This window comes from Microcebus murinus, chromosome 29 (genome assembly GCF_040939455.1).
Source record: "Microcebus murinus isolate Inina chromosome 29, M.murinus_Inina_mat1.0, whole genome shotgun sequence".
Lineage (NCBI taxonomy): Eukaryota > Metazoa > Chordata > Mammalia > Primates > Cheirogaleidae > Microcebus > Microcebus murinus.
Genome location: NC_134132.1, coordinates 11,327,411 through 11,349,622, shown reverse-complemented (window position 1 = coordinate 11,349,622; position 22,212 = coordinate 11,327,411). Strand labels below are relative to the sequence as shown.

The 22,212-nt window shown below is 39.0% G+C and overlaps 2 protein-coding genes and 1 long non-coding RNA gene across 6 annotated transcripts in view; 1 reads left to right on the top strand and 2 right to left on the bottom strand.

Moving 5' to 3' along the window:
- Window positions 1–18,311, top strand: part of NUDT9 (nudix hydrolase 9) — a 35,441-nt gene extending 17,130 nt beyond the window's left edge. For 3 of the 4 annotated variants that reach the window (XM_075998642.1, XM_012774059.2, XM_075998640.1), the window contains one exon: window positions 1,784–4,983. In XM_075998642.1, coding sequence (XP_075854757.1) covers window positions 1,784–1,837 — 54 coding nt within the window. In that variant the 3' untranslated portion in view covers window positions 1,838–4,983. Of the gene's footprint in view, window positions 1–1,783; window positions 4,984–18,141 lie in introns of those variants that run through there. The other variant, XM_075998641.1, reaches the window with a different exon arrangement.
- Window positions 6,588–9,474, bottom strand: LOC142865526 (uncharacterized). Its single transcript, XR_012915725.1, has 2 exons — window positions 9,018–9,474; window positions 6,588–7,340 (listed from the first exon to the last, which is right to left on the bottom strand). It is a non-coding gene; the product is annotated as an uncharacterized LOC142865526 (long non-coding RNA).
- Window positions 16,290–22,212, bottom strand: part of SPARCL1 (SPARC like 1) — a 39,863-nt gene continuing 33,940 nt past the window's right edge. Inside the window, exons 9-12 of the mRNA XM_012774057.3 lie at window positions 21,356–21,504; window positions 20,524–20,672; window positions 16,652–16,795; window positions 16,290–16,601 (exon numbers count right to left, since the gene is read on the bottom strand). Coding sequence (XP_012629511.2) covers window positions 16,767–16,795; window positions 20,524–20,672; window positions 21,356–21,504 — 327 coding nt within the window. The 3' untranslated portion in view covers window positions 16,290–16,601; window positions 16,652–16,766. The remainder of the gene's footprint in view (window positions 16,602–16,651; window positions 16,796–20,523; window positions 20,673–21,355; window positions 21,505–22,212) is intronic.

The window sequence follows — 22,212 nt, the reverse complement described above, 5'->3', positions numbered from 1 at the left end:
AGGGAGCCATGTCAGAAAACTGAGTGCTTTTTTTCTGAGCTGTATAACCTTGTGCAAATCACTTTTCCTCTTGGACTCAGTTTTTTTTTCACTTAGAAAATGAGCTAAAACTAGAAGATCTGTGACTCCTGTCTTCCGTGCTGCTCCTTGTTGAACTTGGGGAATACCCCCAGAGCCATTTCCATCCCTTCTGGGTAACTGCTCTAACCCAGATAGTAGAAGAGTTCATCTTTCTGGTATCGAGAACGTAGGAGAAATTCACAATTGTAATTTAGAAGCAGGTCTGTACAACTTAAGTACTAATACATTTGTTAACTGCTTATTTTTGAAGTTAAAAACAATGACCGATCCTCCAGTGGTTGATTATATAGTTCATGGATTGTTCACTTCGCCCTGTCTTTTTCTCTCTTTAAACTTAAAAACAGTTCTGTTCTGATAATTCCAACGTCTCTGCTATATCTGAGTTTGGTTCTAATGCTCGCTCTGTCTCTTCAGACTGGGTTTTTTGCCTTTTAGCTTCATAGTGTTTTTTGCCTTTTGCCTCATAGTGTTTTTTCTGAGATCTGGCCATGATGTATTCAGTAAATCTGCAGTCCCCAAGCCCTGAGCCCCTGCCGGTACCAGCTGGTGGCCTGTTAGGACTTTATTTCCTTAGGATAAAATGAAAGTGGAATTGTTGGATTGTTTATCATCTCTGAGGAACATGGTGCACTCTGATATCTATTGAATGAATGATCATCAAAGAGCATTTAGTTGTTTTTTTTTTTTTTTTTGAGCATTTAGTTTTTTAAAGTTCTTGATTAGGCCAGGCTCAATGGCTCACGCCTGTCATCCTAGCACTGTGGGAGGCCGAGGTGGGCAGATCCCTCGAGGTCAGGAGTTCGAAACCAGCCTGAGCAAGAGCGAGACCCCGTCTCTACTATAAATAGAAAGAAATTAATGGGCCAACTAATATATATAGAAAAAATCAGCCAGGCATGGTGGCGCATGCCTGTAGTCCCAGCTACTCAGGAGGCTGAGGCAGGAGGATCGTTGGAGCCCAGGAGTTGGAGATTGCTGTGAGCGGGGCTGATGCCATGGCACTCACTCTAGCCTGGGTGACAAAGCGAGACTCTGTCTCAAAAAAAGAAAATAACAAAATAAAAAATAAAAGCTCTCGATCAACACTGTCAAATTGTCCTTCTGACTCAAAAAAAAAAAAAAAAAAAGGAAAAAGAAAATGTTTTTTATTTGTATCTCTACCTAAAATTTAGGAACTTGGCTAATAAAGTCTGGATATTTTGGAGTCGTATAATTTTCAGCGATGCGTTAAGATTATTTTTATTTTATTTTATTTTTTTTGAGACAGAGTCTCGCTTTGTTGCCCAGGCTAGAGTGAGTGCCATAGCGTCAGCCTCGCTCACAGCAACCTCAAACTCCTGGGCTCAAGTGATCCTCCTGCCTCAGCCTCCTCCCGAGTAGCTGGGACTACAGGCATGCGCCACCATGCCCGGCTCATTTTTTCTATATATATTAGTTGGCCAATTAGTTTCTTTCTATTTTTATAGTAGAGAGGGGGGGGGGAGGGGGGTCTCGCTCTTGCTCAGGCTGGTCTCGAACTCCTGACCTCGAGCGATCCTCCCGCCTCGGCCTCCCAGAGTGCTAGGATGACAGGCGTGAGCCACCGCGCCCGGCCTAAGATTATTTGAAGTAAGCATACTGGAAGATGCCTAGACGTGTTGACAAAGAAATGACTCAATGCATTTTCTCTTTCTTCGACGCCGGGCTTTCCCTCGGTATCCAGGCGAGATCATGGATAATCTCAGCCTGGAAGCCGGAGACGACGCCGGGAAGGTGAAGTGGGTGGACATCGGCGCGAAGCTCAAGCTCTACGCCAGCCACTCTCAGTTCATCAAACTGGTGGCAGAGAAGCGGGACGCGCACTGGAGCGAGGACTCCGAGGCCGACTGTCGCGGGGTATAGCGCGTGGTCGCCGTGCACACCCCAGGTCCACAAAGGAGCATGCACTGCAGGAGGGCAGCGTGTCGCACTGCTTGTACTTTATACAAAGGGCAAGGCAGGCCACCGTGGGCCTGTCCGCTTCCAGAGCGATTTGCTTTAGAGGGTTTTGCATCAGACATAACATTCAATAAATAATGCTGAAACGGAACACCGGATTCTTCAGCCTTCTGGTCAAAAGGAGTATAAATAGTCGTATTTTGTGCGTGTTCTATCTAAGCATGGCTTACACGCAACGGAAGCAACCGGTGCTTCTTGGAAGAATCATAACCCGAATAAAGACACGTTCTCGATCAGCCGCAGTTTCTGTTCTCCATCGAGTTCTCGCTTGTCAGTTCTCGTTCCCGGCTAATCTCCTGAGGCCTAAGGGACGTTCCTGTCACATCGGGCTCCTTCAAGATGAGCGCCGCCGTGGGATGGACGTACAGTTTGATGTCAAGTCTGATTTCTCTTGAAATTATTTGCCATTATGCTTCGTGTGATCTTGTTGGAGCTGATCTCAAAAACGGGAACTTTATGTATTCTTGACTTTAGAGTGATTAGTTTTGTGAGGAAATTTGAGGCACTCTTTCAGTAATAAAGGTTGAGATCGATGAATAAGAGCTCATCTCCTCATTTTCAAAAAATTCTGAATTGAAAAACTATGTCCAGGAAACTAGTAATTAACATCAATATGTTTATTGCACTCCAGTGTAACTCCTGTATGTTATTAGCCAATTAAAAATAGGCTGGGTGAGGTGGCTCACGCCTGGGATCCTAGCACTTTGTGAGGCTGAGGCGGGAGGATCAAGCAAGGGCAGGAGTTCGAAACCAGCCTGAGCAAGAATGAGACCCCGTCTCTACTAAAAATAGAAAGAAATTAATTGACCAACTCAAAAATATATTGAGAAAACTAGCCAGGCATATTGGTGCATGCCTGTAGTCTCAGCTACTCGGGAGGCTGAGGCAGGAGGATGGCTTGAGCCCAGGAGTTTGAGGTTGCTGTGAACTAGGCTGATGCCATAGCACTCTAGCCCATGCAGCAGAGTGAGACTCTGTCTCAAAAAAAAAAAAGAAAAAATAGGTGTTCAAGAAGGAATTGCAATCAGACAGGAACAGAGCTCTTTCTTAGGAAGGGAATGTTAAAGATTGAAATAGTGGCCGGGCGTGGTGGCTCACACCTGTAATCCTAGCACTCTGGGAGGCTGAGGCGGGAGGATTGCTGGAGGTCAGGAGTTTGAGACCAGCCTTAGCAAGAGTCAGAACCAATCACTACTAAAAATAGAAAGAAATTAATTGGCCAACTAAAAATATATATAGAAAAAATTAGCCAGGCATGGTGGCGCATGCCTGTAGTCCCAGCTACTCGGGAGGAGGCTGAGGCAGGAGGATCGCTTGAGCCCAGGAGTTGGAGGTTGCTGTGAGCGAGGCTGACGCCACGGCACTCTAGCCCGGGCAACAGAGTGAGACTCTGTCTCAAAAAAAAAACAAAAAACCAAAAACACAAAAAAACTTTTTCATGGTAAACATGCATTGAACAGACAGGAGGCTTTTTCTCCCCCTAATATGACAGTGGGTTTTGCTGAGAGACATTAGCATGTTTGATTTCAGCATTACCTCATACCCCTCTGGAAGAGTTACAGGGCTTATGTATGGTATTAACTTTTAAAAATCCATAAAATCCTCTTCCCGAGGGTATGTAATAAAGGTATTTATACTTGATGAGGATAACCTGTTTGGTGAGTAAGAGGCTGGTGGCCTTCCTACAGCAGGACTCAGCTTCTGCTGTGACTGGCAGGAAGTGATTGCTTCTTCCTGGCACTGAACAGAACTCTCTGAAATCAAAGCTACTTACAAAAACGTCTAAGGAAGTTCGAGCAATTAATTCTCTGAAAAACTATATTTACTTATGTTTCATAGTTTTGATACATGAATAAAGCTATTAGGCTATGTTAAAGATTTATTTAAAGTGTAACTAAAACACGTGGTCTAGTTAGTAAGTTCTTTATTATTTTTTTTTTTTTTTGGAATTTTCACTGGAACATTTATAAAGTATGCAAAATGATAAAACTATCAGCATCAACAACAGATACGATAGAGGGAGATCATCTTCTAATTGTAAATATCCAGCACCATCTATAATGGGGAAAAATCAGATTATAAATGTTAGCTGATGACATTCCCAAAGAAACAGCTACTCCTATGTCACTAGGTAATATTCCCTTCATGTTTACTTTTCTTATGTTTTATGTATAAGGAATATTTTTTTTTTGTTTTAGAAACATTTGGCAAAATAAATAGTAATAATACATACCATTTACTGAATATCTATGTTCTATTATATAATCCTCATTGCAATTTCTATGAAATTAGGTGGTATTATTCCCATTTCACAGATGAAGAAACTGATATTTAGAAAGATGGCCCAAGGTTTTAGTAAGCAAGGGACAGAGCTGGGATTTGAATCTTGGTCTGGCTCATTCTAAAACCTGTCTATTGTATTCCCTACTGGGGTTATGAATCTTCCATGATTTATTATTTCAGTATGCAGTTTGGAAGATTGTACATTACATAAATAGTACTCATGTTATTCATAGTAATGCAGCTATGATTTGTGACTTGAAATTCAAGGACCATACCTGATTTGGCTAAGGCATTGTTGAAAGTATTTACATAATTTTCACCCAATGACAGTTTATTTGGTAATATCTTAAAATAAGGACAAATGGTCACAATATTTGTTTTGCCAACAGGTATTCTTGAGCTTCTGAAAGTGTTTCAAACTCAAATAGAAGATATGCTAAACTTACTTAAGACGTAGCTATTTTAGGAGCTAAATATTTGGTAGCTAAAGAGAAACTTGAAAATTCTAAGCACTTTGAGAGGCTACTCTTGTTTTAATAGTATGTTTGCTTGTGCTTAGGACTTCTGGTGGTTGGTATAATTTTCTAAAATTTCTGCAGTTTTATTAAATAAACTGACATTAAAATACATTCTTCGGAGAAATCGTTTTGAATTAAGTTGGTCTTTTTATACCTACGTTCATCATATTATTACTTTACCAACGTGAGCACAATCTGAGGTTATTAAACACTTTTTTAAATTATTTCAGCATATTATAGGGGTACAAATGTTAAGATTACGTATATTGCCTATGCCCCCCCTCACCCTATTAAATGCTTTTGATAAAAATATTCAAAAATGTATAATACTGCTTGAAAGATATTTGGAGATTTTACTAACCGTATATAACTTCTGGCTTAGTGGTGAGAATTATTTCTGTCAAAATAGATAACACAGGTTATAGTTACTATATGAAGGTATTTTCACCATAATTCCTTCTTCACGAACTTCCCCTGTGTCTCCCATGCAATGGTTATTTTATTGGTAATGTGTTAATATTGGTATAATTGTGTGTTCTGGGGAAAGAAAATTAGGTGGTTCTGTTATACTTAAATGCTAAGTTGAATCCTTAACTGTATGTCTGCAACATAGAGCTTAATTTCTCCCACTTGGCCTCACTTGGCTTGATAAAAGTATTTGAAGTGATAAAAAGTACGAAATCAGGCTGGGTGTAGTGGCTCACACCTGTAATCCTAGCACTCTGGGAGGCTGAGGCGGGAGGATCGCTTGAGGTCAGGAGTTCAAGACCAGCGTGAGCAAGAGCGAGACCCTGTCTCTACTATAAATAGAAAGAAATTAATGGGCCAACTAATATATAGAAAAAATTAGCCAGGCATGGTGGCGCATGCCTGTAGTCCCAGCTACTCGGGAGGCTGAGGCAAGAGGATCGCTTGAGCCCAGGCAGGAGTTGGAGGTTGCTGTGAGCGAGGCTGACACCACGGCACTCACTCTAGCCTGGGCAACAGAGTGAGACTCTGTCTCAAAAAAAAAAAAAAAAAAAAGTACTAAATCAGCACTTCAAGGCAGTAAAACTTGTTAGGAGAGAAACTGTTGGGTAAAAATCCAGTTTCTGTTTATTCATCAGCTACTTTCCAGGTAAATTAAAATAAATACTATATATAATATTAATTGATGTATTATTATTTTAAAAAGGGCCAGGTTCAGTGGCTTGCATCTGTAGTGCCAGCTACTGGGGAGGTTGAGGTGGGAGGATTGCTTGAGGCCAGGAGTTCAAGGCTGTAGTGTGCTGTCATTGGAGTCTGTGAACAGCCACTGCACTCCAGCCTGGACAACATAGTGAGACATCTTCTCTTTAAAAAATTAAAACAGCCCGGCGCGGTGGCTCACGCCTGTAATCCTAGCACTCTAGGAGGCCAAGGTGGGAGGATCGCTCAAGGTCAGGAGTTGTAAACCAGCCTGAGCAAGAGGGAGACCCCGTCTCTACTAAAAATAGAAAGAAATTAATTGGCCAACTAAAAAAATATATATAGAAAAAATTAGCCAGGCACGGTGGCGCATGCCTGTAGTCCCAGCTACTCTGGAGGCTGAGGCAGGAGGATCATTTAGCCCAGGAGTTGGAGGTTGCTGTGAGCTAGGCTGATGCCACAACACTCTAGCCTGGGCAACAGAGCGAGACTCAGCTCAAAAAAAGAAAAAAGAAAAAAAAATTAAAACAGCAACACAAAGGAATATACCTTGTTGGTATCTTCTGTTTTTTTTTTTTGTATATATTTTATTTTATTGTTTTGTTTTTTTAATTTGTGTTTTTTGGAAGCATGATCATGAGGATTGGTATATATTTTAAATGAAAGCAATCTTGAATGAAAGTCAAAGTAGAAGCCTCAAGGTTTGTAGCCTTTGCACCAAGCAAGCTAATAATGCCTTTAGGATAGGGAGATGTGTTGTTTTGTGTTGAGATCAGGCCATTTCTAGATTTGCTGGTTTTACAGTAAGCTTTTCTCATTTACTATGAATTGTCCATAAGACAAAAAAAAAGCCTGTGGCAAACTTTTAAAAATTTCTTAAGCTAATATTGCATATATTTCTGTAAACTTAAATTTTGTGAAATACCGTGGGCATTAGGAAAAGAATACTTTTTCAGGACTGCAAAAATTTTGATCTAAAGATCTTGGAGGAAATTGAGTTTATAACCCATGAATTCTAATTTGGGTAGATCAGCTGGGTTTGATTCTGCCATATGTTTTTAAAGGTAGGAAGAGTTATTCCATCAGTCCATTGCCAAAAAACAATTTAAAAAAAAAAAAGAGTTATTCTTACCTTTCCTGACAATCAATGTCACTTACGTTATCAATATAATCATAAAATCTTACCCCAATGATGCCCTAGAAATAAAAAAAATTAGTAAGACATTTTTTTTAGTCCATTAACTAAATTTGTAGTTTATAGTAGCATAAAAATAAATGACTTACTCCCAGTTGGTTCATAATAGCAGTGACTAACTGTGAAAGGAGGAAAATCAATAATCAGTGCAATTAATCGGTTTTTTTATCTTATATTTATCTTAGTAAATATGTAAGTTACAATATTTTCTATATGAAGATCGTTTTCTATTGAAAAATTCAGTTTTATTGCTTAGTATTTTATTTACATGATGTAAGATTTAAAAAATAAAGACGTTATATCTAGATTTAAACTATTTTAATTCTCAGAAATATTTTCTTCTAACTGCCTGGTAGTTGTATTTACTATAGTTGAAAGTTAGAAAATTGATTTGAACGGTTTGTGCACTTCCATTCAAGTCCTGTCTTTCATAAATGATGCAAAGTCCCTGTGTGAATGATATTTGAACCAAAATTTTAGGATAACTATGAATACTTTGTTTTCAGGATTTGGTCACATGAGCACTTTTACTGGAAAACTATTGTTTTGCAGTTTAGCAATTGAGAGCATGGAAAAGGGTTTTGGCTAACAACATTTTTAGAAAGAGCTAGTAATTTGAATGAATTAAATTCCTCCTCTGAGGAGTCAATATTTTCATTGGAAGGGACCTACGAGGTAAATTCATACATTTTGCCTGCTGATTTAATTGTCCAGATGAGATTAGAATCTAGGCTCTCAAACCATAGGCTAGTGCTCTTTAAGCCATGCTTCAATGGAAAAGTGAACTTGCTAATTTTGTAATCATCAGTAATTATTAATAATCATTGAAGTTAGTTTCCTAAAACATGTTTAGTTAGAGATATGCTAGAAATTTCACAATTGGCCCTTTGGAACTTGACGATAATGTTGCTTAAATAGAGTGGGTTGTGTGTAGAACTCTAGCAATTGGAACTCAAAAGACTTAGGTTTTTATTTAGGCTCAGAAGTTATCAATTTGACCTTAATCTTTCTGGGATACGTAAACATTCTTCGAGATGGTTGACTTTAAGCAGTCTATGTTGAAGAATCCTCAGAAATTTTATCTCAGGCACTCAAACGATTGAGATCTAATTTTCTGACATTTTTACAAAATACTGCATGTTCCTGATTCTAAGATACCATCAATTATAAAATGTACCATTTCATTAGTAATAGCTTTGTAAAGAAAAACAAGATCCTAGATTCAACGGATGTATTCATTGTGTCCTGATTTAAAAAAAAAAAAAAAATCTGTAGAAAGTGTGGTTTAGATAAATAGAATTTTTTAGTGTTATGTTTTGTAATTCTATTCAAGCATTCAGCATTTTCTTTTGTGGAGATTCTGAGTAATTTATTGTATCAGTAAAAGGCCTCCTTAAGCTGAGTTATTATAGAACATATCTGTTAGAATTTAGATTTGATAATCTTTAGTATGTGTTTATTATAATTCGTCATTAGTGAAGAATTAATCCTTCCTAAAGCAATTTCTCCTGTAACGGAAGTCTTCTCTTTACTCTTGCAGTCATTGATAATAGAAGAAATTATCATGTTAGTTTGTGGTTTGGATAAATTGAATAAATAAATGTAGAACCCTTCTCATGCGTTGAGATGGTTTTTTTGCTTTGAATTTAACAGCTCTGCCTTATTTTGTATTCAAGTAAACCAATACTGAAATAACTAATACAATCATTTTCATGATGAATTGGCTCATCGTATGTAGGCTATTGAATGCAGTACTTTGACAGACTTTATAGATTAACAGGAAAGAACATATTTACCGAGATAAGATCATTAAGTGCCTGGAGGATCTAGAATAATAAAAACAATCAAATTATCAAGGAGTCGTAATTCAGAATTTTTATCTATCTCTTCTATGTCATGCATTTTATATTAGCTTGGTAAATGAAAGCATGCCTTTTAGAATTCTTAGAATTTCTAAAGTTTGTTAAGACTTAAGTCACTAATATTTTAAGCACCTCTCTTCAAATCTAACCATCTCTGGAAGCATATAGTCTATATTTTCCTTTGTGGGAACTAAACACAGGGACTTTTTGGAAAGATCATCAAATCTGTCCTTACTGAGTTGGAAAAAAGACTATATTTTGGTATCACCTTTTTATGAAAAAAATGTTGTTTTCTATAAATGTAATATTAAAAACTGGAATTAATATGCTATAATTTTTTAAGTTTTTTAAAAAGTATTTTACTGAATCAATCATAATTACATAATTACATATATGTAATTATCACTTATTCAGTAAAATCTTTTCAAAAGTAAAATTTAAACAATTCTTTTATACCATGACTGTAACCTTAAATCAAGTCCAAAAACTTCTGGGACAGATTTACGTTTCAATTAGAATGCATTTTCCTCCCACTAATGACAAATACAAACATAAAATTTTAGAGGCAAAATGGACATTGTAAATCATCTATTTTCATTATTTTATATTCTAGAAGAAGGTACGGGGCCAAAGGAGTTTTAAGAATATTCCGAAGCATTAAATGAGAGAGAGGAAGCTCACATCTCCAAATCATTTGACTTCAAATTAAATGCTTTTTCTACTGCTCCTGCCACACGATTAAGGAATGTTTCAGGTTTTAGGTAGTTCACTCTTCAAGGATATGAATGATTTTAAATTACTCAAATCACACAAAGTATCAATACCTAGTGGTCCCCCAAAGAGAATGTTAACCATTTATTCAAATTATCAAATTCCTCCCCAATTAAATCTATAGAATTGTCAAGTTTTTGTTTTGTATTCGTGTAAGTACTTTCTTAAAAGGAAGCTTTAAATGTAATTACCTGATTTTGATTGTTAGGAAAGGGAAAAGGAATTGGAATCTACAGAAAGGGGAAAAAAAAACAAAACAGTGAATTGTGAATGAAAAAAACTGAACATTTTCTTTTGGCCTTTTTGTCATTTACACATTCACTTACCCTTCTATCCATCTATCCATCCATCCCTGCAATATTTATTGAGCAATTATACGTGTGAGTCTAGAAATAGCAGTAAATAAGACATTGTTCTTTTGGAGGTCACTTCCTAGCTGGTGGAGATTAGAGTCTAGTGGATTCTATATAATTTTTTCTCTCCAGAGGTATGGTTGTTTTGCTTAATTAGTCAAAGTCCAGGAATCTGTCTTATGTATCAGTCTTGGCATGAATCTTTCTTGCAAACCCAGTTATCTTCTCTTGGGCTATTTCTTTGCTGGCTTTTTAAATACTATTCTGCCATCTGGTGGTAGTAGGAAGAGTTTCCATTTCAAATACTAGGGATTCTTGTAATTGCCACCTAGATTTACATAAATTTAAATGTAAGATGTCAACATGGATTCCTAAATCCTAATTATTAGGCAAGACTCCAGGATGTTGCATCAGTTTAAAACCAATAAACTTGTGTGTTCTAAAAAAATGTTAGGTAGAAAAAAAAATAAAGAGAGAATGAAAAATTTAAAATTTGTTTCAAAATAAATAAATAAAACAAATAAACTGAATTTCAGCCCGAAATAGGGAAACAATGCACCTAGCCCCAGCTAGAACCAAAACCATTAAATCATTCACAATTAATTACAAATGCAAGTATTTAGAAATTTAGTGTCTAGGATTCAATTAGAACATGTAAAAACATTTAAGGGGAAGATATATTCCATCGGGGACTGTGACTTTAGTGACAAATTTCCAAACGCTTAACTAAAAATGGGGAGAAAGAGTTTGAAATTAAGCACAAGGAAAGGGGAGGTGCTTATTACATTTAGATATAAAAGCAAAATTTATGCAAAAGCATGTTTGTATTTTTAAAATATTTAGGGAGTCAGACAAGATAGCAAGCAAGATGCTATTTTATTTATTTATTTTGAGACAGAGTCTCACTTTGTTGCCCAGGCTAGAGTGAGTGCCTTGGCATCAGCCTAGCTCACAGCAACCTCCAACTCCTGGGCTCAAGCAATCCTCCTGCCTCAGCCTCCCCAGTAGCTGGGACTACAGGCATGCACCACCATGCCTGGCTCATTTTTTCTATATATATTAGTTGGCCAATTAATTTCTTTCTACTTATAGTAGAGACGGGGTCTAGCTCTTGCTCAGGCTGGTTTCGAACTCCTGACCTTGAGCGATCCTCCCTCCTCAGCCTCCCAGAGTGCTAGGATGACAGGTGTGAACCACTGCGCCCGGCCCTGGTGACCTTTTTTTTTTTTTATAATTAATTTTAAATAAATATTTATTTCTCTTTTCTTCTTTTTTTTTTGTTTTTTTTACTTTTAACTTCAATTACTGACACATACTTCCACCTGGTTAACCTCTTAACACCTTTCTTTCTATATCAAAATTTGGCAAATTTCATAACCATCATCCAACTACTAAATCCTTTTTGCAATGTGAGATCCCCCCAACTCAGGCTTACCAGAGGCGGTTGTGGAGGTAGGGGAAATGGGAATTGGGGAAAAAATGGTGGCACTTGCGGTGGGAAAAATGGTGGTATTTGCGGTGGGAAGAAGTTAAATCTCTATAGAAAGAAGACACGATGTCAGTCATTTCAGACAGTGGCAAACGTGTTAAAATGATGGACACAGCATTTGAAAGTAGCGCTAGGAGTTTACCTGTTCGCTGGAACTTCCTCCAAACTGTTCAAGCTTGTAAAACAACAACAGCGACAAGGTCAAACAACATATGGCAAGATATGATCCCATGTGGAAAGAGATTTTATTCTAAATGACAATATGCGATAAGCCACCGTCAAGCATCGCACCCATCCTAATATAGCTTCCTGTCTGAAATAAACCAGTTGGGCATCTAGTAGGCAAAAGCTGGATTAATTTTGTCCAATGATTTAGAACCCTTAGCACTTTTCGCCTTCTATCCAAAGAATGTTAGTTATTTACATTGCTTAGGATTAATGACATGTTACATGAATATCTTTTTTTAATCTTTTTTTTTTTTTTTTTTTTTGAGACAGAGTCTCACTTTGTTGCCCAGGCTAGAGTGAGTGCCCTGGCGTCAGCCTCGCTCACAGCAACCTCCAACTCCTGGCCTCAAGCGATCCTCCTGCCTCAGCCTCCCGAGTAGCTGGGACTACAGGCATGCACCACCATGCCCAGCTAATTTTTTTTTTTTTTTGTATATATACTTTTAGTTGGTCAATTAATTTCTTTCTATTTTTAGTAGAGACGGGGTCTCGCTCAGGCTGGTTTCGACCTCCCGACCTCGAGCAATCCTCCCGCCTCGGCCTCCCAGAGTGCTAGGATTACAGGCGTGAGCCACCGCGCCCGGCCCTTTTTTTAATCTTTGAAAAATGAAAAACAGTGTTCTTGATTTAGTTCTCAGCACTTTACAAATCCCAAGTGAAGGGAGTAGAAAAATGTAAATTTGAATGTTGCATCCCAAACATAAATTTTCCTCTTTCGTGAGATGAAAACACGTAGGAAATGCTTTCCAGCCCAGAAATGCAGTCGCTCTAGCTCTGCAACTGAGTTGGCAGCTGAGGAGGGCATACTCACGGGGACAGGCAGGGAGGTGGCAGTGCTTAAAAGGCCAACCAAGATGAGAAATTTCATCCTGAAGGTGAAATGCCTGGAATTGAAGCGTTAGGAGATCATTTCTAGTGTTTTCTTCTTTTTCTTTTTCTGTAAGTCCTATTTTTGCCATAAATAGATGGTTTAGTTAGAAGTGTTCAAATAACGGCCAGGCTAAATCCTGCCTCCAGATTCAGGTTTTATAAGCCTAGAAGATTATTTTTATTTTATTTATTTTTTTTATTTTTTATTTTTTTTGAGACAGAGTCTCACTCTGTTGCCTAGGCTAGAGTGCCGTGGCGTCAGCCTCGCTCACAGCAACCTCCAACTCCTGGGCTCAAGCAATCCTCCTGCCTCAGCCTCCCAAGTACCTGGGACTACAGGCATGCACCACCATGCCCGGCTCATTTTTTCGATATACTTTTAGTTGGCCAATTAATTTCTTTCTATTTTTCCATTCTATATTTTCTATTCTATTTTTCTATTTCTATTCTATATTTTCTAATCTATATTTGTTTCTATTTTTTCGGATCTCACTCTTGCTCAGGCTGGTCTCGAACTCCTGACCTTGAGCATAGAAAAGTATTTTTAAAAACTTGTTTAGACACTCTTTAGAATGCTTTAGACAAGACATGCACTCTTTGCCTTCCAACATAGACCACCACTTCCTAGCCTTTTCTTAATCAGTTTATAGTTCAACCTATACCTGGATCTGTTTGGTCCCTGAAGTTATTTGCTCACAAATCTTTTAGACACCAATGTTGCATCATGCTTTCTGTTGGGAAATGGTTCCCACTGGCTCCAATGAGAGGAGAGTTTTTATGTGATACACAAATATAAGAAATTCACCTGAAGCTTGTGCCTTCATGAAACTTACCAGGCCTTCATGTGGTGTGGATGCTATCAGAAAAATTTAGTAAAATAGAATGGATTGCTAGAGAATAAATATGGTAAGGGATCAATTCCATAAAGCAAATCAGCTGGCCTTTTACTGGGCTGTTGGTTCTCAAAGTCAACCTTTTTATGTTTTTACTTTTTTATTTTTTTTCAGCATATTATGGGGGTACAAATGTTAAGGTTACATATATTTCCCTTGTCCCCCCCCCCTTGAGTCAGAACTTCAAGCATGCCCATAAAATCACATTTAATTGAAATTAACTTACCTTGTGAGTATCAAACCAAATCACTGGATTCTGGAATTAGATTTAGAGAGAGAGAAAAAAACCTTCATGCTATTCTTTTTAAGACTCGTCCCAGCATCTGAGGCAAATTATATCTATTTATATATAAATCATTCTTTAGCTATTATTTTCTAAATATTGAAAACTCAACTCTGATGTGTCTCAGTGCTAATTTACTTTGCCTGAATTTAGACAACTTATTCCCTCCCTTTTTTTTTTTTTTTTCCTTTCATGTTTTTCCTTTGTATTTTTCTTCTTTCTGGATTCAGACACTTGAATTTCTTTTTTCCTGGTTATAAGTGGACCTACTGGAAATCATTAAATTATCCAACAGAACAACATCTTACATTCGTTTATCTAGTGCAATAGAGTCAGTACAGATTATGCTGTATGTCTCTTCAATTACCTTTCTTGCAGATGGCTGTCAAAGTGACAAACTCAAGGAGTGGTGTGATCTCCTAGTTGTTCTATACCCATCTAGCATTTAAGCCATGTTACTAATGCCTTTATAGTCAGAGGCAAAATGAGTCACAACAATTCGAACTAAACCGAATGACTGCATTCAGACCATGAACTCCACCTTCTAAAATATCTCAACTACACAGAAATAGGCTTACTGAGTGATGACCGAGGAAATAGCTTCATCTCCCTGGTTGGGGTTAGTCTCTTTCTCACAAACAACGCAGAATTAAAAATTGTGGCCACCAAGTATATTAAATGTCTTCCATATCGTCATACACGTGGGATCCTTAACTGATATAGAAACTTTAAGGTTTGCAATTTTCTGTTATTAAATACTGTTTTTCATTTCAAAAGGAAAATTCTTTTCTTTTTCTTTTTTTTTTTTTTTTAGATTTATTTATTGTTTTTACATCTGCCTGGCCAAAGAGGAAAATTGTTTTCAAATAAAAAAGCTTTAAAATAAATATTTAGGTGGTGTCCTTAGCATTAAAATCACGTTTCACTATTTTAAAACATTTTTATTTATTTTTTTCTTTTTTTTTCTTCTTTTTTTCTTTTTCTTTTTCTTTTTTTCTTCTTTTTTTTTTTTTCTGGTCAAGTGGAGCAGTGGGAGTGGAGAAGGAACAAAGGAATCTGTAACTGGTTGTGATCAATTAGTTGTAAACACCACTGCACTAGGACCAACCTAAAACATTTTTAAAAAGTTGCCCGAGGGTAAAATCATTTAGGTCTAATCAATGCTTCCGAACATAATTTCGCTATTCCCAAGAACTTGGTTTCTAATTAGTTAAACCCTTTTTAGCGTCACATAAAAACGTTCTGAAATTTGGAATAATTTATAAAATTATTTCTCTACCTGGAAAAAATTCCAAATAATAATTAGATTTTGATTTATCAAACCGAACTTAATCATTAATATTTACAAAGGCCATACCTGGTATCATGTGGTTCTGGTTGAGAACAAGTGACTTATTGAGCTCAGAAAAGAGATAAATAAAATTTTGAGGTATTTGGAGAAGATTATTCTGATAAAAAAAAAAGAATAAACTCCTCCATGAGTATCTTTCAGATAAATTTCCCTAGGAGGGGCACGTTTTTTCTTACCTGTTGGTAAGGTCCTTAACAACAAACAAACTTTTGTTTTCAAATAATCAAAGATCATTGTATTAAGGCATTACATTTCAGATAGAAAAATATGTAAAACACCACTTAGTTTCAAATATTTGTAGGTAGATAAAGTGAGTGACAGATTCTTTTATTGTCTTGCTTTAGACCTTAGAAAACTATGATGATGCCTTCTATATTTTTGTGATCTAGCCTTTACTATAATAGTTACCAAAGAAGAGCTCAAATAAAAACACAAATTTTCTCTTATGACATATTTTTGGTTATCAGTTTACAGTAGTAATATTTATCTCTTTCTACGTTGGATGTCAAGACACCTCATGGTTCTCTGTCTGTTTTAACTTTACATAACCTTTATTTTTCAGTAACAAAGCATGTAGAAAGTTTTGTAGGACTTCCCTCACCCCCAAAACATGCCCAACTGCACAGAAGCTAGGATCGGTTTGATCAAGCAGTGTATAATCTTCCACATTCTAAACTGAATTTGGTTGAAAAACACTTGAATTCAATTTTTTTTCCTGTTTAAACTTACATAATGACAAAGGGCCTTGATGAACAACTACCAATAGTATTTTAAAACTGAGAATTTGTTTCCCATAAGAAACATCTCATACTTTTTCCTCACCCACACTCACATACATTTTATTTTATTTTTTTTAAGGATTAGGGTCTAGGAAGCACAATTATAATTTGATGTCAAGTAGGAACCCCGGGTTGGTCTTTCTGATTTGATTGCTTAAATAAATAACTGGAAGTAGACTTGAATAAGCATTTGGATTTTTATGGACTCTTTATTAGGATATTAAGATATTGAAAATAATGCATGTTAACATAAAAGAGCAATCCCCCACTTGTAGTGTACATGATATTATGAATAGTATGAATGCATTATTTTTTTTTCAAGTTTTACAATTACTAATTACCTCCTAAGTTGATGCAGAGAGTAAAATTACTATGAGTTACACTTCTGTTCACAATGTACAGTGTTTTGTATATACTGACTTTACCTAAAAGATGTATTTCCAAAGTTGTGTTAAATGCCTGGTGCATTTATTTTTATCAAGGAGTTGCTCTCATTGTCTTTTTTTTTTTTTTTTTTATCATAAACTCAAGTGTTAAACTCTCATTGTCTTCTTACACATGCGAATGTTTTGCTAAATATAAATCTACAGGTATCACAGCTGCATATATTTCTGACGTGGTTACGACAGAGGATGGTGGAAAGGTGGATTTCTTTCAAATCTTCATTCAAAACAGGAGATTCTCATCTATGTCTTCTATAAAACAAAAAACAAAAAGCATTTTTAGGGGGTAGCTAGAGTAGAGGCATAAACAATGCAGGGGAATTGGAGAAATGACCTAATAAGCCAGAATAAAGGTGATATTCTCAACCCTGGTAGGGGCTGGGTGTGGTGGCTCACGCCTGTCATCCTAGCACTCTGGGAGGCCGAGGCGGGAGGATCGCTCGAGGTCAGGAGTTCGAAACCAGCCTGAGCAAGAGCAAGACCGCATCTCTACCAAAAATAAAAAGAAATGAATTGGCCAACTAAAAATATATAGAAAAACTTAGCCGGGCATGGTGGCACATGCCTGTAGTCCCAGCTACTCGGGAGGCTGAGGCAGGAGGATTGCTTGAGCCCAGGAGTTTGAGGTTGCTGTGAGCTAGGCTGACGCCATGGCACTATAGCCTGGGCAACAGAGTGAGACTGTCTAAATAAAAAAATACATATATTAATTGGCCAACTAAAAATATATAGAAAATATTAGCTGGGCATGGTGGCGCATGCCTATAGTCCCAGCTACTCGGGAGGCTGAGGCAGGAGGATGGCTTGAGCCCAGGAGTTGGAGGTTGCTGTGAGCTAGGCTGACGCCATGGCACTCTAGCCTGGGCAACAAAGTAAGACTCTATCTCAAAAACAAAAACAAAAATAAAAATAAATAAAAATATATCTTGACTATGTTTACTTTTCTTTATTTCCCCCCTGCCACTTCCCTAGTTCAAGTTCTTATTGACTCTTGCCTGGATTTACCACAACATTTTCTCAAGTGTTCTTTGCCCTCTCTACAATGTAACCAGAGGAATCTTTCTTAAATAGGATCCCAGGGAAATCACTCCCTTGTTGAAAACACTTTGGTGATTCCCCCAGTTCTCTTAGGATAATGTCTTTAAATGCCTTCATAGAACATGAGCATGATCTAACTGGTTCACCCCATTGGTCCCACTTGGAAAGTTTACTAAAGATTGGCATGGGTATATGTCAATGTATGCACAGTATGTCATAGGCGCTAAATAAATGAAGACTCCTCCACCTCTTAATTGGACTCCATTCTTATAGATAAGGAAAATGAGACTCACTAAGGAAAAGTAGTGGCATGCCCTTATTCACGTAGCTAGTGAATGACAGAGCTGGAATATTTGAGCACATCTAGTTCAGATCACAGGCAGTTAAAATTCAGTAAAAGACTGGCTCAAATTTATCTTCTCATTCTGTGAATTTCTCAAATCGAGATTTTTTTTTTGTCTTTCCTAGCTACATACCCAAAGCTTGTTTACTTGTTCTGACTGAATATTTAATATCTCCTTTATTGGCTTATTATGTGATAATTTTTTCCCTCTCTTCAGAATAACATGACGATGGCCAAACCACAGGGCACAAACAAGATCATTAGTAGCTTTGCAAATGACTGCACTTTAAGTCTTCCTGCTCCTCCCAGACAACCGCCCGGCTCAGGGCCTGGGTGAGCTCACAGGCTGAAAAGCTGCCACAAGTTTCGCAAAAGGAAGAGCGAAACGCAACTGGTTTTCTGAAATAAATGGCCTCTGTTCAGATTTGCCTTTTTGATTAGTTCTTTAAGATCACGTGCCACACAAAAGAGCATATACAAACATGTCCTATTCCAGCTGAGTTCTCCCCTCTTGATAATGGTGGGGTGGAGGGCAACAGTACTTGGATCTGTTTTGTCCTTTCAATATGGGGACTGGGAAAAACAGTGTTAGCCATATATTTAGGGATGTATTTGAATTTTTATAAGCACTCTGTGGAATAGATGTTAGAAAGAAAGTTGGCATTATTTGTATGGGTCTGGGTCTTAATAGCTTATTCATTTCATATCAACGCTAACAGCATTAAAATCCTATATGGCATCCAGCTTCCAAGATGGCCTCCAAGATGGCCTCCAGTGGTCCCCCAGTGGTCCCCCACTTCCTGTGGTCTCCTTCCCAAAGTCTAGCAGGGTTGGTCAGGGTGACCCACAGAATGTGGTAGAAGCAATGATATGTCACTGCTGAGATTAGGTTATAAAAGACATGGTGGCATCAGTTGTGGGGTCTTGGGTGTTCTCTCTCTCCTTCTCTCCCTCCCTGCTTGACCCGGAAGCAATCGGATGCAGACACCATGCTGTGAGCAGCCCTGTGGAGGAGAGACCTACAGGCAGACAGCCACGACACGAATGACCTTAGAGGCCCTAGTCAAGCCATCAGGTCACTGCCACGCTGGCTGGCAGCTTGACCTCCACCCAATGAGGGACCCTCGGCCAGAACATCCAGGCCGGCTACCCCCAGATTCCTGGTCAGGAGTTCGAAACCAGCCTGAGCAAGAGCGAGACCCCGTCTCTACTAAAAATAGAAATAAATTAATTGGCCAGCTAATAAGCTTATTCTAAGATTTACATGCAAATAAAAAACAAACAAACAAAAAAGAAAAATAAAGAAAAAATTTTTTTTTAAAAAAAGAAATTAATTGGCCAACTAATATGTATAGAAAAAATGACCTGGGCATGGTGGCGCATGCCTGTAGTCCCTGTAGCTACTAGGGAGGCTGAGGCAGGAGGATTGCTTGAGCCCAGGAGTTGGAGGTTGCTGTGAGCGAGGCTGACGCCATGGCACTCACTCTAGCATGGGCAACAGAGGTAGACTCTGTCTCACATTTAAAAAAAAAAAAGAAAAGAAAAAAACAGGGAACTGGGAGAGAGATTTTAAGCTGCTAAGTTTGGCCACAATTTGTTATGCAGCACAGACAAATAATACACAGAACTAGATGCTTACAAAAATGGACATTCTTTGCTTGTAACACTTGTGCTTATTTTGCAGAATAATATTGTAGAGGTAAAGGACTAACCCTTCTGCTCACCTGTTTATAAATAGTCATACTCTCAGCTCTTTCTTTCTAATTGCTGGCCATTATACATATGTATGAGGAATATTTTTAAAGTGAAGGTTGCACAGGTTACTTCTTTTTGGGAATTCTGACTTTTGAAGAACTTACTTTTCTTTACTGCAAATTTATCCCACATAGACATATGTACAAAACGTCTGGTTTAGAGATTTGATGTTCACTGTTGAATTACATTCTGTGAGCTGTTTTTATCTTTTCTTTTTTTTTTTAAATGTGAGACAGAGTCTCACTCTGTTGCCCAGGCTAGAGTGAGTGCCGTGGCCTCAGCCTCACTCACAGCAACCTCCAACTCCTGGGCTCAAGCGATCCTCCTGCCTCAGCCTCCCGAGTAGCTGGGACTACAGGCATGCGCCACCATGCCCGGCTAATTTTTTATATATATATTTTAGGTTGGCCAATTAATTTCTTTTTTTTTGAGACAGAGTCTCACTTTGTTGCCCAGGCTAGAGTGAGTGCCGTGGCGTCAGCCTCGCTCACAGCAACCTCCAACTCCTGGGCTCAAGCGATCCTCCTGCCTCAGCCTTCTCAGCAGCTGGGACTCCAGGCATGCACCACCATGCCCAGCTAATTTTTTCTGTATATATTAGTTGGCCAATTAATTCTTTCTATTTATAGTAGAGACGGGGTCTCGCTCTTGCTCAGGCTGGTCTCGAACTCCTGACCTCGAGCGATCCTCCCGCCTCGGCCTCCCAGAGTGCTAGGATGACAGGCGTGAGCCACCGCGCCCGGCCTGTCTCTAGCTTTCAATCTGAGCTCTGTGAGCCCTGCAGGGTGTAGGGCTTGTCTGGGGGGAACGGACGCCCCTCGCCTTTGGCTATTGATGGATTTACCTTCTTTAATTCCAAAGCAGTGGCCCCACTCCTTCAGGGTGATGTGCTTGTCCTTGTTGGGGTCACACTCCTCGAAGAAGCGGGTGATGCAGTGCTCCATGGGGACCAGGGATGCTCGCAGAGGGGCCAGCTCAGAATGCGTCAGGACTCTGCAACGAAACGAGTGGCAGCCCGTTAAGCGAGTTCTTTGTGCATGAAGACTCAACTCTTAGGATCCCAAGGACATTTTGCTTCCACCAGGTGACAGTTTCGTGCCAAATAAATAGCACCGTGATGAGAAGCTGCAAATGCAATAAACTATTTGTGGGTAAAGTTGGCAGCTTTGGGGTTGTTGATTTCTCCCTTCCTTGGGGACTGCCCTTCCTTCCACCCTCAATCTACAGGGCTGTGCCCAGCAATCGTGTTTGGACAACCCGGTTCTTATGCACCCGCCGTGCCTGATCGGGCCACATGTAGACGCGGGACTCAAGCGGGGTCAATCAGATGATCTTGGGAATTTGGGATCCAGAATGAGAAAGTTGGCGGGGCAGCACTCTGGGAGGCCGAGGCGGGAGGATCGCCCAAGGTCAGGAGTTCGAGACCAGCCCGAGCAAGAGTGAGACCCCGTCTCTACTAAAAATAGAAAGAAATCAATTGGACAACTAAAAATATATAGAAAAAATTAGCTGGGCATGGTGGCGCATGCCTGTAGTCCCAGCTACTCGGGAGGAGGCTGAGGCAGGAGGATCGCTTGAGGCCAGGAGTTGGAGGTTGCTGTGAGCGAGGTTTTTCTTTGGCATGGAGCTGCAGACAATACGTCAGAGAGAGGACCTGGTAATGGGAAGGTGTTTACCTGTCCGTAGGATGCTGGTCAAGTTCACTAAACTGCCAGTGCACGGGGTACACATACATGTGGTAGTTTTTCTTAAAGTCCCTTAAGAGAAGGTCAATGGGATGGTCCCCAGCCAAGAGTCTCTTCTCATCCAGGTAGATTTTCTTGACCTGGATTTGGAAGGGAGAAGACGATCAGAACGGTGTTGGAATTGTCACCTGCTAAACTTAACTTGAAGAGTAAACTCTCTCCCTCCTGTCCCCCAAACAGCTCCTGTCGGCCCAGTGAGCTGCCTGTAATCCTAGCACTCTGGAAGGCAGAGGCGGGAGGATCGCTTGGAGGTCATGAGTTCAAGACCAGCCTGAGCAAGAGTGAGACGCCGTCTCTACTAGAAATAGAAAGAAATTAATTGGCCAACTAAAAATATGTGGAAAAAATTAGCCGGGCATGGTGGTGCACGCCTGTCATCCTAGCACTCTGGGAGGCTGAGGTGGGAGGATCGCTCGAGGTCAGGAGTTCGAGACCAACCTGAGCAAGGGCGAGACCCTGTCTCTACTAAAAAAATAGAAAGAAATGAACTGGACAACTAAAAATATATAGAAAAAAAATTAGCCGGGCATGGTGGCGCATGCCTGTAGTCCCAGCTACTCGGGAGGCTGAGGCAGGAGGATCACTTGAGCCCAGGAGTTGGAGGTTGCTGTGAGCGAGGCTGACGCCATGGCACTCTAGTCTGGACACCAGAGTGAGTCTCTGTCTCAAAAAGAAATAAATAAAATAAATAAAAAATATAAATATAAATAAATAAATAATATGTCTGGGCCTGACTCTATAAATGCTGAATTCATGTTGACTTCGCTCAGCCAGAGCTTCCTCTGGGT